Below are 25880 nucleotides of genomic sequence, written 5' to 3'. Positions count from 1 at the left end.
TGAAGAACTCATACAGTCTAATAGCCTAATTCTGATTAATGGACTCTCTCTCTCTCTCTCAGTCTATTATTCTGTCTCTTTGTCTCAGTGAGTCACTCCCTGTTGCCGAGGTGACCAGCCACCTGGGTCCTTTCAGATAACAGAGGTGTGTTTGGTTTCAGTTCTCCGTCTCACACACGAACACAAAGGTGGCCACACGGCTCACTTCAAAGACCAGCTGTTTACAACACTATAATAATGTCCATGTGTGTGTCAGTCGGGGATTGGGCTATAAAATAAGGGAGTGCAACAAGACATGAAATTGAAACAATAACACATGCACACACACACACAGCAGTCAGGCTGATGTGTGTGTGTATGTGTTTGTGTGTGTTCTCAGTAGTTACAGTGATACACGAGAGCAAAGCTTTGTTGACTCCACCCTCACCTAATGAGGTAAAGTTAGGTGAGCGAGAACACACACAGCTGCAGCTGACAATTATTTTCATCACGGATCAAATCTGCAGATCATTTTCTAAATTAATCCATTAACAGTTTGGTTTATAAAATATCAGAAAATAAAAGATGGTATCTTCAAATTCACTTGTTCTATCTGACCAACCGTTCAAACTCCCACAATACAAGGTAAAAAAGATTAATAGATAATCAAAACTGTCAAATTAACTTACAAATTGACTGATTTGATCATTAGAGGTTGAAAAATCTGCTCTGACAGATAAACAGCTGCTTACACATATATGGTCTTAGCTGAGTGATATAAAGTCTCTGATGTGCTTCCCTGTAGGTTAATGTTATACTTCATAAAAGTCTCTGGCTGTAACAGGCTACAGGAAACTCTGCTAATGCTAACAGGTGAAGTGATCAGCAGTGATATCAATTAATGGATCAAATAAATGCTGCATCAGGTCCTTTATACCATTAGTCCTCTGTGTGTGTGTGTGTGTGTGTGTGTGTGTGTGTGTGTGTGTGTGTGTGTGTGTGTTTGTGTGTGTGTGTGTGCCTGTGTCTGTCCTTCACACCACCTATAAACCAATCAGCTGTTTAAAGCATCCTGGAGCAGAGGGCTATTATTAGCCACGTGGCTACAGCTGACTGTTCCACAGAACTGTTTTTCAGGCTCTTTGCTTCACAAAGCTAACAGCACGCTAACCGCATGCTGATGGCATGCTAACACACTAGCTATAAACTTCTAAATCCAACATAGCTCTAATGCAGCTACAGGCTGCTGTCAGGACCAGATATAAAGACATATCAACACCAGAGGTCACTGACTTAATTAATTTGAAAGGTTAGCATTGACAGGAAAGGATCACAATAATAAAACAAACGGTGGCATGCAGATTAGATAAAGACTGATGATGAGTCTACTGATGTTTATCAGCTAACCTTCGATGTCCTCTGAGATTTACCTGCTGATAACTTTCAAAATAAAAGCAGCTGATCTAGGTCACACTGGCAGAAGTTTTGCTACATGTGCCACATTTACATGTTCCCCAGACAAACTGATTGACAGATAAAAATGTAACAAATGTTTTAAAGAATCTTTTCTTTGTAATTTTAATTCTTCACTTTCACTTTTTAAGCTCAATCTATCTTTAAGCTTCTTTAAGCTCAATGAATAAAAAGAATAAATACAAAATTCTGTGCTGCAATTAATGGAAAATAATTCTGTACTTGTAGTAAACTGATGAGAGGAAAAATGTGTGTGTCTGTACCGTCAGGGGGTTGTGGTTGTTGTTCCAAAGTGGCGGCAGGGTGACAGGTGATGTCGTCTGAGAGCCGCTGTGACCAGGAGAGTAGACCGGCTCGCCCACTTTGCCTAGAAAGAGACAGAGAAAACAGAGGAGTTTTACCTTTCCTATTTTTCTTTCTGATTATTAAGATGACAACTTTATCTCTGTTTTCAGTACAGAGTTACTGTAGGTCCAGCATGTGTTTATGCTTGGCTTAGAACAACAACTGGAAGTATTTAATCAGTTTTTACTTCGATTTCCTCCAGCACAGAAAACGTCTTTGTTAGTGATCTCTCAGTTTAGACATGACTATTTCTTGACTTTTAACTTCTATTATATCTAAAATATATCCACAGTCACTTTCCTGTTCAATCACTGACCAGTCAATTCAGTGATTTGTCCATAAAATATCAGAAAATAGTGACAGATGCCTGTAATAAATAACTTCCTCAGACGTCGACCAACAGTCTACAAATCCAAACATATTCTTGTTCAACACAGATATGCATCAGATCCTCACATTTAGAAGCTGGAACCAACAAATATTAGGCCAAAAACGTGATTAGTATGGTCACGGTGACCTTTGACCTTTGACCTTTGACCACCAAATTCTAATGAGTTCATCTTTGAGTGATGGTTTATGCCAAATTTGAAGAAATTCCATCAAGGTGTTATGGAGATATTGCATTCACAAGAATGGGACGGATAACTCAGAACAATGATGATTATGAAATCAGCTGCCGATTAATTTTCTGTCAGTTGACTGATTGATTAACAGACTAATCGTTGCTGCTCCATACACCCCTATGGTTCAGGCTTACATGAATTGAGTCCTATGTGGGCTGGGCTGAGCTGTATCCATGGCACATTCATGCGAAGCTCCATCTAAAGAGAAAACTACACCCTCCAACAACTCCAAGTCTGCTCATTAAACAGAACTAAACAGGACATATGAGTCCAGCAGCCATCAGCACCGCAGCATCTCTACAGTCCTGTCCCCATGGTCTGGGTTTCCAGGTTTGAGCTCTGACTAAATACTTGACACAGGATCAACCTTTCAAAGTACAAGATGTTATCGCTGCCTCTCTCCAATATCACATGACGCGACCGCCACCAAAAGAGCTTCTTATGTAACACATGCACCAGGCGCAGGCTCGCCAATCTCCTAAAAATATTAGAAAGTGGTTGGGATCCCTCTGACGCCTGTGGGTTATATGAGCAGAGGTGACTTTGGCAAGACATATGCATTGATTAAAAGCTGATCAGTCTTAGATATGTCTGAAGAGGACTGAAAAAATCCCTAAACCAACATGGGCCAAACAATGCAAATGATTTTACCTCGAGCTTCTTACACAAACTACTCTTTTAGCTTCTTCCTTCATTTTCTGCAAATCCAATTACCAAGGTTATTTTTTCTTTATGGGAGACATCTCAGCCTCTGATTCTTTCAAATAAAACTCCAAAAAGCAAAACGAGAATCGCAGCCGGCAGGTGTCTGCCATTTTTGCGATTACTCAAAATTATCCAAATAGTTCAGCCTTAAATCCACTGAAACCAAAAGTTGCCTGACGACTGGTGCTGATGGTCAGCAGGAGAGAGTAAGGCCTGGACCAGATCACTGTAGGAGTCTGGAATCTGTGTGGGTCCTGCAGGTTGATTCAGTCTAAGGAGGATGAAGGTTTTAATATAGCCTGATAATCCCAAATACACTTACTGCCTCTCTGTGCCTCTGACTCTCTCTGCAGCTTCAGCACATGCTCTTATAAAATATGTGATATGTGCCTCCAGAGCTGAGCTGCAAATAATTATTTTCATTAGTCTATACAATCATAGCCTCACAGAGCCCAAAGTGATGTGTTCAAATGTCCCGTTTTATCCCAAGTCCAATATTCCTTCTTTACTAAACTATATATGACAAAGACAAGCGGCAAATCTTCACATTTGAGAAGCTGGAATCAACAAACTATTAAATGATTAATTGATAGACAAATTTCTAGGATGATCTATCAATCTATGAGGTATCAGAATAGTATGAACTAGAATTACCACCTCACGACTAGGGTTGTAAATCACAGGTTTAATCAGGATGATATATTGATTCAACGGACAACGATTTGATGTTTGCTGATATCACATAGTCTGCTACGATACGATTTTGATTCAATTCAGTTCCGGAGCCAGCGATCAATATGAGACGATATCATCTGCAAATTTAACACAGTTACTTCCATTTATATCAAATCACACAAAGCAACTAAAATATCGTTTGACCTCTATTCCTGAGCTCAACCATTATGATGAAAAACAATCAATAAAGGCATGTCTTATAAATGATTATATTGTGACGGACTGTGATGTTACAGCCTACATTACGTTAGTGTTGGGTTAGTGAAGAAAAGCTATTTAGACTGTTAAGTTAAAGTCCTGTTATTCCAGGGTTAATGAACATGTTGCTGTCACGTCAGCAATCTTGGCTGGGAGACCACATTGTTTTTATTTTGGATCGATGCCATGGGATTGTTGATCACTGAATTGATGTACCAATGAAGACTGATGTATCATTACACCCCAACTCGCAACAACACAGGTTGTTGTTTTACACTCAGACAGTTTACTTTCTCTGACAGTTAACAATTCTCATTCTTTCTGAGCTCATCATCTGTGACAGATTAATTTTTGGCTGTTTGACACATTACTGATCAACTAATCGACCAATTGACTCATTGTTTACGTTCTGGTTCGAGCATTAAGATCTGGCCTCATCAGCTGATCAACAGAAAATAAATCAGCAACTACTTATAATGGGTTGAACCTCCTCCAGTGTAAGGATTGTCCTTTTTTCTGTATTTTACATGATTGCAAACTCAGTATTCTGCAGTTTCCGGCAGTTGATCGGACAAAAAACCTTGAGGTCTGGGGAACTCTTTCTAGACTAAACAACTAATCGATTAATTGGGAAAATCATCTGCAGACTAATTGATAATTAAAATAATGGTTGGTTGCTGCTTTAGTCGGGATGTGATGTGACAAGAGTCGACAACTGGCGAGTCATGGAAACAGATTATCAAAGCAGTGGCATGACTTAAAGGAGGCGAGTCCAGATCAGCCTTTGAGACACACACCCTCGCAGGCCACCATCCTTCTCTCCACAGCCATCAGTGTCTAAGCAGACAGATGGTCTCTGCTGCTGCTCTCTGCCTTTAATCTGAACGCTCGTTGTAATCCTGCTAATGAGGACAACTAAGAGAAAGACTCAAACACTGTAACACAACTACATCCAAACAACACACAGCCTCAGTCTGATACTGCACACAAACACACCTCGCACAAACATGCCTCTAATGCATCTGCACTGTAATCCTGCTAATGACTAAAGCTGAGGCAAACAATCAATATCACTATATATTCTGATAGCCTTATCAATACACAGGCACTTAAATCTTGATTTAAGTCTTGATATATTCTGATCCTGAATCAGAATATATCAAGCTTCCTTCCTCTCCTGCAGACCACTGCTGCAACAATTAGTTGATTTTCCTTCTGTGTCACGCATCAGCGCCTCGAGTATCATTCTACAAATAAAATGTACAACGTGATTGACAGGTTAACGTTTTTGATTACTAATGAATCATTTGAGCAAAAACAGCAATTTTACTTCAGCTGCATCTTCTCAAATGTGAGGACTTTTAACATCAAATCAGTGTGAAAATCACGTAAAAATCCAAACCTGTGATAAAGCACTCTGTCTGACGATTGTCATCTCACAGTATTTACTGTCATATTGGCCACGGTACAACACATTTTACAAAATGAACCCAGCAAAAACAAGACAAAATTGATTCAAACCAGAGCTGGATCAATATATCAGTATTATTATCAGCTCATACGGTCTTATCAATCAATAGTGTAACAATATCAGTGTATGTCTCTTTTTTATTTAATTTGATTGTAAATATACTGCCTTATACACATCTTTATCATCAATTTAATTAATGTACTTAAAGGAAACTTTAACCAGCCAGTGAAACATCACTGTCACTGTTTTAACATCAGTCCAGTATTTCTCAGGCTCTAATTCAACCTGTTTCCCTGTGGCCTCTGAGCCCTTCATCAGCTCCACCAGGGCCTCTACCTCTGCAGTATGTGACGATACTGTAACAGCGACCTGTACCAGAGAGGCACGTCCAGTATTTCTTCGCTGCAAGCCTGATAGATGCACGCTAACAGAGTGGAACAGCAGTGTGCTGAATGTGAACTCGACACCGAGCTGGAAATGCCAGAGCGCTGGCGAACACGCTTGGCATGCTGCACGACAGGACTAGTGGGAAAACCTGTGGCAATGTGACCACGTGCACAAGAAGTTCAGAAAGTGACCTGGAAACCTGGACCTTTTATCATTTCAACCTGCTGACCTGCATATAGTTAAATATCCAAGCATCTGTTCCAACATTTGAACAGGGTGTGTATTTCAACAGAAAGAGTTGCTCACAACTAGAAAAAAAAAATCACAACCTGCTGGAGTGATTGTGTTTAGAGCTGCAACAGTTAGTTGGTTAACTGATTAGTTGATCAACAGAATCTATCTATTTGATAATAGAGTATTTTTCTGTGCAAATATGTGAAATATATTGTAGTTTCAGCTTCTCAAATTGGGTGAAATTTTTGCTTTTCTTTGTCTGAAATGACAGTAAACTAAATCTCATTGGATTCTGGACTCTTGTGGACAAAAGATTAGTTGATTAACCAGCAAAATAAATAAATCAAATTAGTCAATATTAAAAGTAATCACTTTACAGGTGGTGTACCGTTTTGGTGCATGGTTTGAAAATAGGGCACAAAATGTAAAAAAAGTGAAAAGGCAGCCTGGAGCAGCACAAACTGTCACCACATAGCCTGCAGGAAAAAAAAACACTATAGATTTAATCCACTAATGAACTGATAATTAAACTACCAGTATGATGAACCCATGTGGTGAGATGAAAGATAGATAATACAGACAGAGAGTTGTACTGCTGTCCTATTACTGTTGGTACAAAGACACAACAAACCCAAACCCTGAAATATTGACCGAAAGGCTCATGAACACTGTAGTAATGATCATTATTCTGTATCAGTCATTGTCTTAACTTCATAACTGACGATACAAAACAGAAGAAAGTGATCACAGGGCAGCGTGGAAATTTGTAGTCGTTGTCTGTACTAGTAGTAATAGATTACATAACCTCAATTTTAACATTGCATTATGTTTACATTAATGTGTCTACATTTATGTCAACACATTGACAAAGCTGTGAAAATACTTGACTGGTAACCACAAAGCTACCTAAGGATCCTATATTTGGCTAACAGTGAGCTACCAACCAACTGGGTTAGATCATATTTTTAAAGTTGTTCATGTGTTGAATTTTAAAATGCCTGAGGAACTGAAATGTACAGATTCCTAGAGAAACTTTATAAAAGAGTATATTTCGTCTCCGTCGCTTGCCTCCTTCTCCTGCTGCCCTGTTTTCCAGTGTGCTTGTGGCACACTAGAGAAAAACAGGAAACAAAGAAAAACTTGTCTAATGGCAGTGCAAGAGGACTTGATCGCTTTTTAAGCTGGTTTACCTGTGTTTAAAAAATCTGCATACATGCACTAATTTTGGTGTAAAATGAGCTGAAATCACCCAGAGTGACAATATTGTGTTACTTAACCACTGAGCGCACATTAACTCTGAAACCGAGACCAAAATTGTGACACAAACGTCCACAATCTTGTATTGTGATATGGGAAGATGCAACCACGATATTCCCTATTCCTTGTTGTTGTTAAATATCAGACAAGCTGTAAAGCTCTGTAAATACTACACTTTTACATTACTGTTTTCCATGTGACTGTTTTGGTCCACTCATGATCAAGCAATCACACCTGGGATAAACGTTAGGCTACTTTAAGTAGCTCCAGATGAATAATAACTCTGGAGATTGGTAAACCAAAGTACCAAATTAGGCTCTAATTGGCAAATGTAACCAAAGAAACATAAGACATTTACATTTAAATAATGATATATCTCTGTGACATTCTGTAAATAACCATTACCAAGCTAAGAACCTCTGCAGAACAAAATAAATGTTTGACATTATCAGTTTATAAAGCAGTAAAACAATCACACAATCAACACAAAGCTACAGCAGCCACTGTTACATTGATGTGTAATAAAGCCTGTAACAGTCTATATCAGTTTTAGCATGTGCTTGTCAGGCTGCTTAAACGTGATGGGGCGTCTGATTGTTGTACATTTTAGAAGCTGACAGTTGAAAAAAATAACAATAATAAAGACTAGGACACCAGCTGACCTCTGACTGAACTGAACCGAAGGTTTACTTCAGCCTGCGGAGCTGGAGGCCAAAAATTACCCAGCAACCGACAGAAAACACACACATACACACCAAGAACAAACCAAAAACCATGTTTAAATAACTAACGCTAAGCTAAAAGACAACGATGAATATATTTACAGGCCACGATGTTGTTATAAAGGCGTTATAAACGGTTCAAATCGGAAATAAAGTGTCAGTAAACAGTAGGGAAACACATTGGGGAACCTGTCTCTATCTGTTGGTTAGCTAGCTAAAAATAAACCTGACAGACAGGGAAGGGAGACGTCTGGATCAGCCTTTAATTATATACTTATTTATTTATTTTAATCTCTTTGCTTTATACATTCACACTACAGCTTCTTCTCTGTCTCCCCCTTTTTAAATAAGATTAGCAGTTAATTTAATAAACAGGGAGAAAGACGAGTCTGTTTCTGTCCCTGCCCGTTTAGCTAACACAGCTCCAGCCCTCTTTCTCGTTACTTTACACTGAGTTTAAACGGAGCTAACCAGGCTACAATCAGCGGCGCGTCTCCGCCACAGTGGCCGGGCTCAGGCGCCCTCCAGCCGGCTATAGAGGCAGTGCTCACCCGTCGGGAGGACCGAGGCTCCGGGCTTCTTGGTTAACATGGCGGCCGCTCCTCTCCTCTGGACACGGACGGGCAGGACGCCTCCTCTTCCTCCATCTACAGCTCCTCCTCTTCCTCCTCCTACTCCTCCTCTTTCTAATCTCTCCTTTCTCTCCCTCACACTCAGGATTAATAACTAACAGAATAACTAATTAAAAAAAAAAACACACACACACACTACTTATTAACTGTTTATAACATGTTGTTCATACTGTGTTCCTCCCCCTCACACATGAAATTTTGTCTCATGAAACTTTGTCAAATAATTTAAATAAAAATATGAATGTTAATGTGCCAATACAACTACCAATAGGCTGGCATCCAGCCTGCTTTACACTCAGCACGTTGGTAACACAGCAGTTTAAAAATAATTATATAGATTATAATTAAATTATATAGCTTAATATAGATAACTTCTACCATTTCAATGTCTTATATGTGTAAATGTAATGACATGTGTATTTCTGAGTTCATAGGTAAAGTTGGTGTTTCTAAGTTTTGATCTTTCCTATTTTAATACATGAAGTGGTCAGAATATAAAGAACATTTTTGACTATGATTCAGTCCAGTACAACAGCATCACTAACTATGATTAAAATACTAAAACATTAACTGATGCACTTATGGCAGACAGTTGTATTGGCTTGGTGTACCTAATTAAGTGGACACTGAGTGTATTTAGAACTCCGCTGTGCATTACCTGTCACATTAGTATGACATTATAATGAGTCATTCACAATCTCAATAACGAATTGCACTAATTGGCGCATTAGTTTTCTCCTGTATATTTATACAGTTCATGGTCTAATGTTATTGTGATGTGTATTATGCCAAATAGTTTCTACTGGCATTGTAACGCTGGCATTGTAATACTAAATACTAGCCTACTAGCAAGTTTATTCCTGACAGTAGAAGTAGTAGTTTTACCAAATAAATAAAATTTGGCATATGATATTATAGCTGTTTTAATACTGTAACATTATTCAGTTTCTTGCAGTGGCAGACACATGTGTTCACCAGCCTACATGTGGATTTACGTGCCCACTACAGTCAGTAACAGTGCTGAGACTCAACCTTGATGACTCAGACTAGGACTCAGACTCAGGTAATAAGGACTTGAGTCAGACTCTTCTTTGGACTTGAGACTCAACTTGGACTCGCAGGTTAGTGACTCAACCACAAAACAGGAGCTTTTTCTAAAGATTTCAATAAAAAAAGCTTGTAAGTTGTCCTTGAATTTGAATGTTTTTTTCTCTTTTTGCTAATAGCATCATATAATCACTTTTGTATCAACACTTTTGTTATCAAACTGCAGGTAACCATAGCAACAACACTGATGCTTCATCATATGTTACCAGTTAAAATAAGCAAAGGTAAATCCAGGGATACTCACCACAAAAGTCAGAGGAAGTTTAAACCACTGAGGACGACAGTTTTCTTTTTGTGCTTTGAGCTTCAGAAAAGTAAAACTGATGCTTGAAGGTGAAGCAGAGCAGAGTGTTTCTCCTCACTTCTGCCTCCTCCAGTGTTTTCTACATGAGGACCTCATCACTTTACACAGTGTGTAATTGTTTATCGAGCTGCTTGGAGACCAACAACATGTTTACATCCCTGGTTTCTTGGTGTTGCTTCTGAGCACTGTTGTGTTGATAATAACGTTTGTTCAGGCAATGGGTGTGTGTTTGTGTGTGTGAGTGTGTGTGTGGTCTCAGGTTTCATAGCTTTTAGTTAAATTACAGAGGAGCACTGTTGTGTAATACAGAGCAGCAGAACTACCTGTGTCAGCAGGAAACACACTAACAAACCTTTTAAACTGATTTTACTGAGTGTCTGGAAAAATACATAAGTCACTTTCCTTTCATTTATCAGGGTCCCCATCTCTTCCAGTACTCCAATTTATAAACTTAAAATATTACAATTCAGATCCTCCAAACATATCCTTTTATTTACAGGTTGTGATTTCAAGACAGAAGCTTACCAGAAAGTTTCCAACAATATTTTTATTTAAAAATTCCATACATTTTTTACCCAAGACAAACAAAACGTCGGTGTCTCCTTCCACCAGCAGAGGGCAGTATTTAATTAAATACAGAGATGTAAACTGTAGAATGTCAGCCTACAGCTAGCAGCTCAGTTTTCAAACCGAGATACACTGCTGCAAAAACCTGAAATGGAGAAAATGCAGTTTTGTGCACAGTTTTTCAGTCATGGGTCATGTATTGGGCTTGTTTTGAAATATTTAATAAGTCATTCCTAAGTTGGGGTCAACAAGGACTGGGGGGGCCACGAGATGCCCATATGTTTTCAGCTTTGTTGAAGTACTTTGTTTTTGCACATTGTATCTTCTGTAAAAATGAATCAGATTTATGAAACTGGTTGTTTTAGGACTGTATGTAAAAATAAATAAATAAAAATATAAGTTATCCAGAAGCAGTAAACAGTGACCTGCTACGTTTATGCTTGAAGTACTGTTGATGTTCTTACCTTAGAGAAAAGACCTGACCATGCAGCTTCTGTTAGACTGCTACCTATTCTTTTTAAGATGCTAATTGTTGATTGTTGTTTGACATTTTAATTGGGGTTTGCATGAACCTTGTATCCACATTGTTATCTACAGAAGATTGAAGGTTGTAATGCAAACCATAAAAGGCTAAAAAAAAAAAAAAACTTGACCTTTTATTGGGGGACTTTTTTAGTTGTTGCTGTGAACATAAAAAAGAGCATAAAAATAAAAACTTTCTTTAGCTTGTAGAAGTAATCAAGAATAATAAGGATTTTACTTTTTTAAAAGCTATGGCATTTTAAATACACGATTAATATTAATTTATTTGATAAATTAGGAACATTTCAATAATAAAATTACTTGATGTGATTTAGACAAAACACGGCTGCCATCTAGCAGTTTCGCTGCGCTATTAACCACCCATTGACACTTTTCTTGTTTGACCGGAAGTCGCGACTGGCGGTTAAAGTGAAAATCAGATAACGTTGTGATAATGGCTGCGGGTCGAGGGGAGTTTTTCCGCAGCGTCTTGGAGGGTTTGCACCGGCAGCCAATCCAGCCAGCTCCAGGTAGACCACCGCCGGTTCGTGGTAGAGGAAAGCCGGGTCCGGGCGGAGGACAGGCGGGCGGCAGAGGAAAGAAAAGACGGCCAAAGGCAGCACGGAGCCCGGTCAGCGGGGATGGTTACAGGTGAACCGTCCGCCATATTAGCTACAGCATGCTGTAGAAGAATACGTGCATGCATGCAGCTGGCGCACTTCTCTAGAGGATTTTATCTAACCTCGGCAGTTTTGTTTATATTTTTATTTGTACGCCAGCTGCCCAGAACGGAGAAGAGAGAAAAAGAAAGCGGATTTTCCCGAAATTAAAACTCCTCCATCCAAGGACAATTTAGTGGAAAGGTCAGTTAGCTAAACCTTGATAATGTCAGGTTATCTCTGCCGCCATCTTTTTTTTCTTTTTTTTTTTTTTTCAATTTAACAATTATCAACTATATTGATAGTCTTTCCTTTTTAAAAACGTATATACCAACAACTTTATTCTTAAATGTGAATATATATGCTGGTTTTCTTAGTCTTCTTTGACAGTAAACTGGATTTTTTTTAAGCTGTTGATTGGATGCAACAAAACATCTGAATATGTCAGTTGATTGATTCATTAATCTTTTGACATTTTATAGACTGTACTGTTCATGAGACAAATGAACAGTTAGAACAATAGATCATTGAAACAATCATACTACATGTCTAAATTAAGCAGTACAAGTCCCATTCAGAGTGGTTAAACTGCAGGTGGAATGAACAGTGGTGTTAGTCCTTTACAGTAACTCTTTATTTCTCCTTCTTCAGGCTGCCGTCTGAGATCCTGATTAAAATTCTGTCATATCTTGATGCTTCCTCGCTGTTCTGCATCGGCCATGTCAGCAAACTCTTCTACCAGCTCGCCAATGATGAGTAAGCCTGACAGAGTCAACTTAATTCCTCATTTAGTACAAAAGCATTTTAGCGATTCACTGTGATGCAGCTGAAAGGCCTTTTACTTTAATGTGGTTGGGTGGGATTTTTTTCTCTGTGAAATAGATTAATAATTCTAGTCTTGTGTTAGTTAAAGTTGTAAAATGAACAATAGGATTTGATGAAATAGTGAGTAGTGCTTTTCTGCAGCCAATGTTTACCTCTGACCTTCCTTCACTGCAGTGTCATGTGGCATAAGATGTACATGTCAGAGTTTGGGAGAGAGATGTGGAAGCCAAAGTCGGTGGATGATAAAGCGATGAAAGAGGAGGTGGAGGATCGGTCTGCGGGCCACTGGAAGAAGATGTATTTCAGGACTGTGGCTGGACAAGAGCTTAACAAGTGGAGGAGAGAGCTGAGAGAAATCAGCCCATACACTGGGCTGCCCAGGCAGACAGAGTGGGTCCTCAGGTATGAGCGGAAAACTGGATCTTAAATTCACAGTTGTACCATTATTTACTTATTTATAATCTCAGAGCTGTGTTGTGTTTTTATTCCAGGAACCTGAATGTGACCTGGGAGCTGACAGTGTGTAACTCCTGGGGACAGGAGAGCACGCTGGAGCCGAGTCGAGCGTATTTCTTTGAGTCGTCGGTGATCATCCGCTGGAGCGGAGGCATCTTCATCAGCTACCATCACATCAGCAACATCCAACTGCACGGAGTCAGGAAGGAGACGCCCAATACCCCCAAAGTCAGGAAGTAAGATACATGTCCTCCACCTCCTCCACACACACACGCATCATTCACCTCACATTTACTACACCTCCACCTGTCCCTCCTCTTCTCCTCCATCAGGCCTGACTGGCGATCCCTGATTTTAAAACTGGACATGAAGACTCAGCCCAGTCGCTTCATCAGCAAAGACAGACTGATCAAACTGATGCATCTGTCACCGGGCGTCATGATTGGAATCTGGAGGGTAAATGACGCTCAGACTCTTCTTCTGTCTTTGGAAAGTCCTGAATCTTTACTAGAATTTAAAATAGAGGTCTGTTTGTTGACATGGCAGTGACAACGTTGAGATTTTTTAAACACTGTTTCTATGTGAATATAATTTCTCGTGTTTGTCATTTTTCCAAAATGTTTTAGTTTAGTTTGACGCAACTTAAAGAAAGTATAGCTCTCGTCAGGTCCTTTTTTCTTTCAACTTCATAGAAGCTAAAGTGCCTCCATACGCTGGCTTTTAATGCAGAGGATACTGTTCGGATTTTTCACTCAGCCATCTCTGTTATGTGCACGCCATAGACTGTTCGGATCCTGCATTTCTGCACTTCCCTGTCCTGCTTTTTGTGTTTCATCAACATTATGTTATCAATTAATATCTAGAAAATTGATTTTTGACATTTTCGAATCAGTCAGAATTGTCCACATCTGCATCACCACGCATCTAAGAATCGATTTCTCCCGCCCCTCCCTACTCAATACACACTGAAACTCCAAGCTGTCAGTTTAAAATTCAGGCCGTTTTGCAGGGAGAAAAATGCTGTTAGTGTTAGTCTGGATTGAGGGCTAACACTAAGAGAAAAAGATCCATGAATAAAAATGAAATGAATTTATGTGTGTTTGTGTGTGTAGGGTCAGAGCAATGTTGCCTTCATCATGGTCAGTCTGCACTTCCACAAACTGGTGGAGAAGAGTCTGCTGGGATCTCCAGTCTGGTGGGTTCACCTCTCATCAATTCACCTCTCATCAGTGCTGGACTTGCAGTCAATATGATGGTTGATCATGGTGAGGACAGTGCTCCACCTGCAGGTCACAATGCATCCCCGCAACTGTACCAATGCAGCTCATAACTCCCACATGGATTTTCATGGATATGTTTCTCAAATATTAAGTAATTTATTTGAAGATCTACATGCTAATAATGGAGAGTGAATCATTATGTCCATTAGAGGAATAGATTGGCCGTGATAGTAGATCAGAAAATAGTGAAACTGAGAGCATAAGACGGAGGATTGTAGGTGTTGATTATGTGTCACTGCTGATGGGAATTAGTTCTTAATTACAGTAACATTCATCATATCAGGTTAAGAAAACTCTACTCCAAAGTTAAGGGCAAATTTAATCTTTAACACCCTTTTTTAGTACTTTTTATTATTAATTGCTTTTTAAAAAAATTCTGTACAATTATTAATTAGATGATTGAGACATTATTTCTCTGTTAAACATTACATTTTCCTTAAGCTTAATATTTAAAAAATGTGTTGAAAGTTAACTGTGGATGGGAATTTAAAAATGAATGGTGTAAAAATGTCTATTCTTCTGTAGTACCTGGATGTTACAAAGTCACCTGAAAGACACAATATGTGATTTTTCATCAAAAAATAAGAATATTAATGTTTATATATATATATATGTGTGTGTGTGTGTGTGTGTGTGTGTGTTTATATAATGTGTATGTGTGGAAACAATGACACATAAATATGGACTAAATAAGACAATGTTATGCTGCATAAATATGGACTAAATAAGACAACGTTATGCTGCATGTTTAGGCACATATTGAAACATAAAAAGGATATACAGAAGATAAAATACACAAATCAGTCACAATAAAGAAGCTGTAGGTACAGACAAATGATGACAGCTGGAGTTGTCTTTATAATCGTCTCTGAAGTGCCTGATTCTTATTTGCCCTTCATACTGCAGCCCATACCCTGAACCCGTGGACCGACCTCTTGCGGATAATTTGGACCCTGAGTTTGGTCTGCATGGCTACACGCTGCACTTTGTCCTGCACAACACCGGCACTGAGATCATGTCAGGGCACTTTCGCAAGCTCTTCTGTCGCACAGGTAATCTGATTACATAATGACATAATACAGTTTGATTAAATGTTTTTTTGATAAACCGGTAATCTGACACGTGGGATTATCAATGAAGAAAAAGGATTCGAGGCCTAAAGATTGTTGTTTCTGTGATCAGTTCAGATACAGCATGGACTGGTGGAGTTGAGGGTCATCGACAGGACCAATTTGTCTCAGCATAGATCACTGTCTGGAAATGTCAAACTGCCTTGGAAGAGTCAGATGCTGGAGGGCTCAGTAGAGGTACAACTGTCCAATCAGCACTCAGCACATAACACACCTGGTTCTTGTAACACAGAGGGCCCACAATACTTCAACAAATGTGAAGACTGTTTTGAAATTTGACCAATATCCACTCTTTATTTCATAAAGTCATCCAGTTCAGAAAGAACTGTCATGAGCTCAGGTCACAATACAACAGTAACAGTTAACAGACCTTGTTTCCCCTGAAGTCATCTTTGATTAGCTTAGCATAAAGACTGGATGCAGGTGGTTAGCATGCTAACTTATGTAGAAGAGAAGAAGTGATAGAATTAGAAACAAAACATTGCCGTTGCTTTCCACGGCTGGAGGCTCTTGGTGAGTAAAGCAATTAAGTTTGATGTTGAATCTCCAACATTTCTTCTAAGTAAACAGCTACTAATGCTAATGTCAGTTTGATTGTTGCTGCCATCTTCTGACACCGAGTGACGCATTTAAGACGTGTTTACCGCTGCAAATTTGTCACTTTATAGCTTACGTCCAAATCAAACTAACCTTAGCATTGTTTGCCCTCGCGACAGTGGCAAACAATTAAAAGTGGTGCTCAGCAAACCCTAGTTTGTCAAAGTGTAGTTTAATAAAGTGACTATACCTGTAATTTACAAACTAAAAAAAAGAGGAATTTACAGTATTACTGTAATACTCTGGCTGCTGTACTATATTTGAGAAAATAATCAAAAAATATGTGTACTTAAACCATCACATCATTGTTGATGAGTTGAATGCAGTCGTACAGTGATGCTGTAATAATTCAACCAGCCAAACTTCACACATTGTGGTCAAGTTTCATTTTGGCCCAACTGTTGCGTTGATAGTTTTTCCTTGCGTCGCTTAGAACTGTTGCATCATGACACTGACTCTGCTGGACGAGTTCCAGAAACCCTTCTGGTGCGTCAGCTCAGCTATTTGCATCACAAAGGCAAGGAGGCAGCTGTCCTTCGACTATGGCGGCGAGCACTTTTTGATGGAGTACCGGGACGCAGACGGTAAGGTGAGGATGAAGCTGGTCTGGTTGACGGAGGAGAAGCAGTTTTTCCTCATCAGCCTCACCGTCTACATTTCTGTCACCAAAGTCAACAAGCACTTCAGCACAGAGTACTGATGCCCGAGCGGACCGCTTAGAGTTTTGGTTTATGATTTTTACATTCTGATTTCCAGTGTTTAATCAGTTGTTCATAAAATGTGTCTTTTCTGTTTTTGTTAATGCATATATTAAACTAAAATGAGTCTCAAGCCCAAGCTGTTTAAGCTTTATTTGTCATGACCAAAGAGTTTGGACTGTTTTCATTAGAAAAAAAATCAGTTTAGATGAGAAGTTCCTGAACTTTATCTGCATTTTGTTTGTAGTACAGGCAGTGTTGTTTTCACTTGAATAACATTTCAGTAGAAGTTAATGTTAAAGTTAATTTTGAATTGAGCATCTACTGAGTATGTATTAATTTCAATCAGTTATTGTAGTGTGAAGTCATGTGAATGTGATAAACTGCTCTGTAAAGATTCTTTTATTGACAGTAATGAGAAAATAAATCTCTTTGTTACCAAGATAACTGGTGTTAATTTTTGATGCTTTGATGGTTGAACAAGTAGGTCTGACGTGGATTTTAATGTAGTAAGTTAAGCTGAATTTTGGTTGTGAATTACCCTTTATTCTCTTTTAAATGACAACAGTTTTTACCATGGCCATTTGTACAGGGTGGGGGGTTAATGGTCAATGATTAATTATTAATAAGGGCCTGTGGGCTGATAACTGTGCAGCTGCTAACATTAGCTCACGTTGTTTCTAGATGCTCAGCTTGTTTTTAGGTTAGGATTCCCTCAGTGTTCATTGTTCAGGAGGTTTTTACTGGGACCTGAATTATCCACAGAGGCCTCATTGAATTTGGCAGTTTCATATTTAAAAATCTGTGTTTCTCTGCGACGCGGACACAGAACATTGAGAGCGACTGCTTGGTCAGTTTGTTTCTCTGATAACTGAAGATTCAGATGACAAAAATCCCTCATCTGGTTTAAGATTAGCGTTACAACATATAAGTGACGGTGACTTGAAACATTTAGAAAGTAGTTGGATAAAAATGTTTTAATGTCCAGCTGACAGCTGGCACTTATGTAAACTGTGGATTTATAGTACCGAAATGCTCACGTGACAGTAAATGACAGGAACAAATAACAAATAGCTTTGGTGACTTAAATGATTTCAGACGATATGTAGGTACAGCTCTGAAAAAGAATCTGATGGAAGCCAAGAAAGTAGCAATAACAACTGATGCAGGGACAGCTCTCATGTCAGATTTTTTTGGTCACTGTCACCTGCTGTTACATCAAGGGTGACGGGTAGATTTTGGTTTCTGTGCTTTAGACTCACTGCACAGATGAGACACACTGCTGAGAACTAGTTTGAGGTGCGTTGTTGATGAGTGGAGTTTGGGAGGTAAAGTTAGTGCATTTGTTCACTATAGTCCAAAAAACATGACTCCAAATGACAACATATTTTGGTTCGAGTGGAGGGCACATGTTAACGATGACGTCGTGACTAATCGACTTAAAATGGATTGATTAATCAACATTAAAAAGTAATGAAAATGCCCATCCCTAATTTGCAGACATGACCACTCTCACTGTCTCTGGCATGAAGCTTAGGTTCCTCATTTGACAGCTTCTACATGAGCACAGACCCAAATGTTTAGACCAGTTCACAAAAAAAGATAATATAAAACAAAACCATTCATGTCTATGATGAGAGGTGTACTTCCTCCTGTTTTAACAGAGACATGCTATCTTCAACTTAGGTCAAAAAGTCAAACTGTTAATGCACAGTGCACAGTGGAAACCACACAACGAGGGTTTATTACACGTAGGCTAAGGTTTCACTTCCCTCGTACATGTTTAACTGTGAGGTCTCATGATTTTCTCAGGGGATTACCACGTTCAGAGTTCTTTCACTGATGTACCTTCCTGCCTCTGTCACTTTGTCAGCCTTGTTAGGAGGTTGCATTTCCTGTAAAAGCCAAGGCAAACTTCATGTGCATTACATTTTTATGTTTGCATCCTTGTCTGAGGGGCAAGACTGGAACATGCAGAGTTAGCAGAGGCAGATATTGTGCATACTGTGTTACTGTGAGCAGCAGTTGCACTACTTATACAACAAATACAGTTTATATTTTGATACCTGTGTGAATTTGCATAGCTTCCTGCATTTAATAAAAGCTGCCTATATTGACCTCATGAAATTACCCTTAAAGCTAAATTTCTTTCAAAACACTCTGCCCACAGTTTTAGAGCTACCAAATGATTCTTTGTAGATAGATGCAGTTAATTTTCTTATAACTGTCATACTAAGTTTTAAAAATCACAAAGCCATCCACTGTGTTTATATTCCAGCTATTGTGTACAGTACAACCAACAACTGCATTAAAGTCTATGGAGCCAGTGTGTTTATAGCAAAAACACTGAATAGTGAGTGTCACTTTATGTGATTTATTAATGTCAAAATTTCACTTGAATCAGAAATCCAACATTTCTTTTACTTCACATGCTTAAAAAATAAGAATGAAAAAACAATTACATCTGACATTAGATTGCAATAGAAAAATCAAAAAAAAAATGTGAATTCTGTTATTTCTCAACAAAACTTAACTCAAAAGCCTGTTTTCTTGTTGTTTACAAACATTACTATGAATTAATCAATCCATCAGTCAGCTTTCATTCCATATTCATTTACATCCACATTTGAGAAGTGTAAACTGTAAGAGAAAGATAAAAAAGAACAAAATCTGTTTGTTTGTTTGTTTGTTTGGAGTTTACATTTGGAGCACATATTGAGTTATTAACACAATTCAGCTTGGAGAAAGTGATGTTTTACAATAATAAATTTACCAATGGAATAGAGGAAAAATAAGAAAATAAGACTAACAAAATTCATCAGACTTTTAAATTCAAAATATACAAATAATTACAGCAGATTCTGTACATTCTTAAGAGTTTTTACTTTCACATTTGCAGACTATACTTCATTAATATCTATCTCACATTTGTGATTTTTCTTTCAAATGAAGACCATTATGTTTACATTTTTTCAGGTGCATTGCTGCCACCAACTTTTTGTCAAGGGAATCATGCGACACCCAAGGCTGTCACATTCTTTTCTGTAATGTGTATTTCATTACCTCTGTGCATACATGGTGAGCTCATGCATTAACACAGTACAAGATACAAACAACAGTCAGCCACTGAAAATACCTGCAAGTATGAGTAATCTAATCATTGCTATTGACAGGACATATGATCAAGGGGGCAGAGTTTCTACCATTGTCATTGGTACAGGGACTAAAGAATGGGTAGAGTTTCTCAGTGAAGGAGCAGTCAGTAAAGGAATAAAGAAGATCTGCAGCATTTACATCATAGAAGGAGACAAGACCTTCCTCATAATCCACAAACACTCCCACTTTCTGAGGACGTGACTTCAACCTACAGACTGTAGGCTCATCAACAGCGACAAATTCTTTTCCATTCGACAGTGCTGTTGTCCAGAAGCCACACTCAGGGCTCAGTGTGATCTGTCCTTTCCTGTCAACAGACTCACTAGCTACTCCTAAAGTCCAGGCAGTCTTCCCTTTAACTTGAACCTCAAAGTAAAATCTTCCAGAGGAGAAACTCTGCTTTCCCAAGACATTAACACACCTGTGAAATCTTTGAGGTTTGTATGGAAGATTCTTCCTCACATCACCATGATGTACTTGTTTCCCATCACCAGACAGGATGAGACTGGGATGTGCTGTATCAGGATCCAGAGTCACCTCTACTGCAAACTGCTGGACACTCTTCAGCTCATCCTTCTTTCTTTCATAGTCTTCTTTCTGGTCACTGAGGTCTTGTGTCTCAAGGTTCAGTTGATGTTTGACAGGAGAAATAATCAGTGGGGCAGAGTTTCTACCATTGTCATTGGTACAGGGACTAAAGAATGGGTAGAGTTTCTCAGTGAAGGAGCAGTCAGTAAAGGAATAAAGAAGATCTGCAGCATTTACATCATAAAAGGAGACAAGACCTTCCTCATAATTGAGAAACAGCCCCACCACTTGAGGATGATTCTTCAGAGAGAGATGGACTGAGGGGTTATCAATTGCCTCATACTCATCTCTGTTCCTCAACCATAAAGTCCAGAAGCCGTTTTCTGGGCTCAGGGTGATTTGTCCTTTCCTGTCAACAGACTCACTAGCCACTCCTAAAGTCCAGGCAGTCTTCCCTTTAACCTGAACCTCAAAGTAAAATCTTCCAGAGGAGAAACTCTGCTTTCCCAAGACATTAACACACCTGTGAAATCTTTGAGGTTTGTATGGAAGATTCTTCCTCACATCACCATGATGTACTTGTTTCCCGTCACCAGACAGGATGAGATTAGGATGTGCTGTATCAGGATCCAGAGTCACCTCTACTGCAAACTGCTGGACACTCTTCAGCTCATCCTTCTTTCTTTCATAGTCTTCTTCCTGGTCACTGAGGTCTTGTGTCTCAAGGTTCAGTTGATGTTCACTCAGCTCATCCTTCATTCTGTTATATCCTTCTGTCAAAGCACTAAGTGTCTTGACGTCTGGAAAAAAGGCAAAGCACACATGGTCAGTCTTCCAGAGCAGTTGTTATAATGTGTTAACCTTTTAATTTAATTATTTTATGTAATTTTTATTTTTATAGAGAAACCTAAGAAATTGTCCTTAGGTTTAAGTGCTTAATTCAGATCTTTAAAACAAGTGTGTGTAACCTCAATAAATCATGACCTCTTGTCATGGTAGGGTTCACCTCCTAAGTGAGTTTCATCTGGGTGCTCTGACTCAAAAATCGGTTTGTTTTCTCAAAACAAATTTAGGAAAAAGAATTGCACTCTAGTGACAGCTATGTTGTAAGAACCAGCACAACCTTGTGCAGAATGTACAGACCTGGGGTCCCTCTTGAGCAAGGCTTGGGATAGCCCTGGACGCTGGGCCGATGTGGCCTTGGCATGCAGAACCCCAGCTTCATAAAATACTTTTGATTTGTGGAATTTTACCAGAAAGGTGGAAAGTGGACCTGCTTGCTATTAAGAGACTATTCTAAGCATTGTACAAGGAAAGTAAACTTTGATCTGTGAATGTGAGCCATTCAGTCCCTGTATAGGTACAACAATAATTGTGCTCACATTCTTTACTCCAAGTGTGGTCTTGGTGGACCCACTTTAGTTTGGCCTGGTTTGCTTTGTAATTGATTGGCTTAGCTTTTCATTTTACAGCCCATGATTGCAATTCTGGGCTGGATTTGTAGACCTCAGGATTGCATCACTTCCTAACTGATGTTGTAGGTTGCTTGTCTATGAGATTGAGATGAGTGCAAACCAAGATGCTGGAAAAAATCTTTTTATCTCTTCACAAGTGAGGAAGTTCAGGTATTTTGGGTTGTTATTTTCCAGAGAAGGTAAGATGCGGAGTGAGACTAACCTTTTGGTCTTAAGCTGGAGTTTTGCAAACGCTGAACCAGATCATTCCTGTTGAGCTTTTCTAAAACCTTCATGGTTACCTTCTGAGCTCCAGAATCCTGATATGTCTGCACTATTAAATCCACTGTGTCCCGCCTCTTTGCCTTCTCCAGCTGAGCCCGTTGGATACCTGGAAAGTTATCCTGCTCTAAGAACCACTTGAAATCCTTAAACTCTTCTTCTTTTAATTCCATTAGAGTTTTCCAGAGCTCCTCTTTAAGTTTCGCCATTATGGCTTCCTGCTAAGAATATGAGAAATTTGCAATCAGAGGGACATATTTAATTTTTTCTCCAGGACATGTATAAATGTGCATCAGCAAAGGGATCTCTTAAGTTTAGATATTTTAATTGTTTCAGTCTTTTTTTAAATAAACAATTCCAATGTTGCCTCAGGTTTTTATGAATTCAAGTAGGTAGGATCATGCTTTTAATGAAATGCTGCTGTCTACTTGAATTATAACAGAGTCTTGAATTATATGGGAGCAGAATTAAGCAGGCACAAACAATAAACTTTAATTCACATACCTGTACAGATGTTTATGAATGATCAATTCAAGCAAATGATAGCTCTATTAGATACTGAACTTCACCACAGTTATTCCTTGAGAAGTAAGTTATTCAGTACTATAAATGAAGTGTCCCTTAACAAGACACTGTTTAAAAGTCATGGGTTGCTCTTTTGCAATACTGTAACAATTTTTTTGTATATGTTTTGCATTTTTATATGACTTTGGTAAAAATGTCATGTCAATGGTCATAGTTACTTGTGGGATGGTTGGATGGTGTCTTTATATGTCATTATAGGGATTGTCTGTCCAACTTTCTGAAATTGACTGTCCAAGGTGGTGAGAGGATAGTCCTCACACTAGCTCTCTTTTTTAATTGAACTATTAACTATTTGCAATATTTTTGATGTGAATAACTATATGAATGCACTCAGTTTTTATATTGTTTAAAAAAAGTTGCTATGGTATTACTCCCCTGCCCATCCTTCATACCTGGGGTGCTTTGTTTGTAAGCTTCATATCAATACATTGTTTTTAGAAGCAGGGGCATTCAATTTTTTTCATATAGATTGAACATGTCTGGAAAATTGGCAGCAAAATTCACCAATGTAAGTAAAGGTCAGTATGTTGTCAATATTGTGAATCGAATGTCATTTACTGCACACATTTAATGGGGCTCTAAAAAAGCTTTCATTATTCCGACTAGAACTTGTACAAAGTAAACCAAAGCCAGTTGTTTTTCAAACCCTAACAAAGAATTTACTTTAATCGAACCATCAGAGAGCAGTTGCAAACAACACATTTTGTCCTTTCATTTGGATGACTTGTTGGGAAAAATGTATTGCTTATAATTTGTGTAACCAAGACAAGGACTTACTAGTGTGAGGCAGAGGAACTAGGCTATAAGTACACTGAGCTTAATGCAAGATAAAAAGACAAAGAGAAAGTCATGCAGAAAGAGAGAATTACAGAAACGTGCATATATACAGTACATCAATTATGGATATACAGACCTATAGTTTAAGAATCATTTCCGTATGTATTTTTGGTAAGTCTCTTTGTTGTACACATTCATACTGTTAAAAATGGCCTGTGGGGCCAAATCGAAAGTAACATGGGATAGACTATGACTATCAGTAGCAAACTCAAACCATACCCTACTCTGCCCTGCAAGAGGCCAGGGACATATGTTAACATTTCTAACTCTTTAGAGGCTCCTTCAGAATTTTAGCATCAGTTTTGTTTGTGTAGTTCAGCATTGTGCTGAGAGCCATTCAAAACCCAAATAGTAGTATAGTATTGCCAATTTTCTCGGCTGAGTTGATGTCATATTATTTATTCTAGACTAACTAACTAACCACTGTAGCATTTTATTAAAAAAAAAAAAAAAAAAAAACTCACCAATTTGAATTCAGTCAAGATTATTCTGTCTGACAACTAGTGACCTTTAATGAAGTTATGATCCTCAGTCTGAGAGAGGTGGTTACTGTCGTTTGCTTCAACTCTCTCTGCTAGACTTCCTGTAAAAGTGCAGTGAGTCTCCTCCTCCTACTTTGAAATGATTGCTTACTGTTACACACCACCACTTATCTTTTATAAAAATACACAGGCCAGCCATTTGCCCACCGCTATTAACCATGGAGACTTGCAGCAATCACTAATTATCTGAATTGTCACATGTAAACCAACACAAACACAAACTGTTTAAAATTATAAATGATAACACAATGTAATATGTATAAATATAAATGCAAAAATGGCGTAGTACACATATTTGTAGTGCAAGACATTGCAGTAGGGAGTTAAGTTTTTATTTAATCAGTTCCTTTATGATAAATGTATCAAATATAAGGACCATCTTCAAAATATTCTACAGTAATTACTAACCTTCTGATGTTACCACCTCTGGACTTTATTTTATAATATAATGCCAGTAATTCTTAGACTTCTTCTTCTTAACTAAGCTGGTCACTTTTTGAACTGAGTAACTTTAGCAGACAAAACTCCCTTGTCTAGTAACACATCAACCCATTATATATTGCTCTTATTGCAACAGCCTCTCTGTAAACAATTCCAGTTCTGGACACACAACAAGTTGATATTATAATAATGTCTGTGGATGAGTGATGATTTCATCAGGAAAAACATGATGGTGGAAACTTGGAGACCTGGGTTTGTCCTTATGTAGCCTCACGCCTTATCTCTGAAGTACTGTATCTGTTAAATAACTGTTGTGTGTCAATAAAACGGGAGGAGGGTACTGTAGTTTTCAAAAGCTGCCACTAGATGGTAGTAAGGAGCCATATTTTACTGACAGTACTTTTAGTGACTATGCCATTATATTGATGCTACTTGATCTTTTACTATACATTTTTATGTGAAATGTTAAAGGTTAAAATGACCACTGTGTAATTAGTGGTGAGTTGAGTGAGTTGTGTGTTTTTTTAAGAGGTTGAAATGCTAAGTGTATTATTCATTTCCTTTTCTTTTATCAAATTTTATAGCTTAAGATAGATTGCAAATAAGTCATTTATTTTAAAATTATTATTTGATATAGTCCTCACTTATCTTAATTCTAATTCTTATTTTTTTTTACCTGCATCTCTGTTTTCCATGCCAATAAAGCCGTACTTTAATTGGAGCTTTTTTTCCCACCCATATAATTAAGGGACATTACAGTATTTTTCTCATTTGAGATCCACTTCTGAGGACACAAAGTCCTGTCATTTTGTGATCATTGAGTTACTTTCTCATTATTTTATTCTGTGACAGTTGTTCTAAGATAAACTAACTAGATTCTGCACTTTATAAAAATACGCAGGTGAAGCATGAAACATAAATAGTACCCATAAGAATACTGAGGCAAAAAATATCAATCATTTACTCCCAAAAACATGGAAAAGTAATACCCAGGCTCCAAAATACCAGCATTTACTTTAAGCCTCAGAGAAGTCTCTCAACCTCTATTTGAATAGTAAGGTCAAATTTGAACTGTCATCCAGCTAAAACAAGGCTTCAGGATAAAATTTTTTATTTGGCAAGAGAGGTTCCTAACTGCCGGTTTCAAGG

The 25880-nt window shown here is 38.3% G+C and overlaps 3 protein-coding genes across 9 annotated transcripts in view; 1 reads left to right on the top strand and 2 right to left on the bottom strand.

Moving 5' to 3' along the window:
* The window catches only part of dyrk2 (dual-specificity tyrosine-(Y)-phosphorylation regulated kinase 2), a 48321-nt gene extending 38037 nt beyond the window's left edge, over positions 1-10284 (bottom strand). Inside the window, exons 1-3 of one of the 3 annotated variants that reach the window (XM_051077909.1) lie at positions 10113-10284; positions 8681-8867; positions 1716-1819 (exon numbers count right to left, since the gene is read on the bottom strand). In XM_051077909.1, the coding sequence (XP_050933866.1) occupies positions 1716-1819; positions 8681-8720 (144 nt within the window). In that variant the 5' untranslated portion in view covers positions 8721-8867; positions 10113-10284. The remainder of the gene's footprint in view (positions 1-1715; positions 1820-8680; positions 8868-10112) is intronic. The other 2 variants (XM_051077908.1, XM_051077910.1) reach the window with 2 other exon arrangements.
* A 1381-nt stretch (positions 10285-11665) lies between these two features.
* Positions 11666-17272, top strand: LOC108880986 (F-box only protein 15-like). 2 transcript variants are annotated; one of them, XM_018672729.2, is made up of 10 exons: positions 11666-11912; positions 12041-12124; positions 12572-12676; positions 12920-13147; positions 13237-13437; positions 13534-13657; positions 14314-14396; positions 15388-15533; positions 15664-15788; positions 16642-17270. In XM_018672729.2, the coding sequence occupies exons 1-10, from the start codon at positions 11716-11718 to the stop codon at positions 16906-16908; spliced, it is 1560 nt and encodes a 519-aa protein (XP_018528245.1). In that variant the 5' UTR covers positions 11666-11715; the 3' UTR covers positions 16909-17270. The 2 variants fall into 2 exon arrangements, with proteins under 2 accessions (XP_018528245.1, XP_050933869.1); XM_051077912.1 differs by lacking the exon at positions 12041-12124 and having other exon boundaries at positions 16642-17272.
* A 1987-nt stretch (positions 17273-19259) lies between these two features.
* The window catches only part of LOC108895865 (E3 ubiquitin-protein ligase TRIM21), a 20122-nt gene continuing 13501 nt past the window's right edge, over positions 19260-25880 (bottom strand). For 3 of the 4 annotated variants that reach the window (XM_051077799.1, XM_051077798.1, XM_051077797.1), the window contains one exon: positions 19260-21052. In XM_051077799.1, the coding sequence (XP_050933756.1) occupies positions 20060-21052 (993 nt within the window). In that variant the 3' untranslated portion in view covers positions 19260-20059. Of the gene's footprint in view, positions 21391-25880 lie in introns of all 4 variants that reach the window. The other variant, XM_051077800.1, reaches the window with a different exon arrangement.

This window comes from Lates calcarifer, linkage group LG18 (assembly GCF_001640805.2).
Source record: "Lates calcarifer isolate ASB-BC8 linkage group LG18, TLL_Latcal_v3, whole genome shotgun sequence".
Taxonomy (NCBI): Eukaryota; Metazoa; Chordata; class Actinopteri; family Centropomidae; genus Lates; species Lates calcarifer.
Note: the sequence above shows the minus strand (reverse complement) of the source record. Positions and strands in the feature narration are given on the sequence as shown.

Excerpts from the sequence above, each read along its gene's own strand:
- LOC108880986 (XM_018672729.2), top strand. The coding sequence starts at position 11,716 with ATGGCTGCGGGTCGAGGGGAGTTTTTCCGCAGCGTCTTGGAGGGTTTG. Across the intron at positions 12,125-12,571 it reads AAGGACAATTTAGTGGAAAG|GCTGCCGTCTGAGATCCTGA; the intron begins GTCAGTTAGCTA and ends CTCCTTCTTCAG. Across the intron at positions 15,534-15,663 it reads CAAGCTCTTCTGTCGCACAG|TTCAGATACAGCATGGACTG; the intron begins GTAATCTGATTA and ends TTCTGTGATCAG.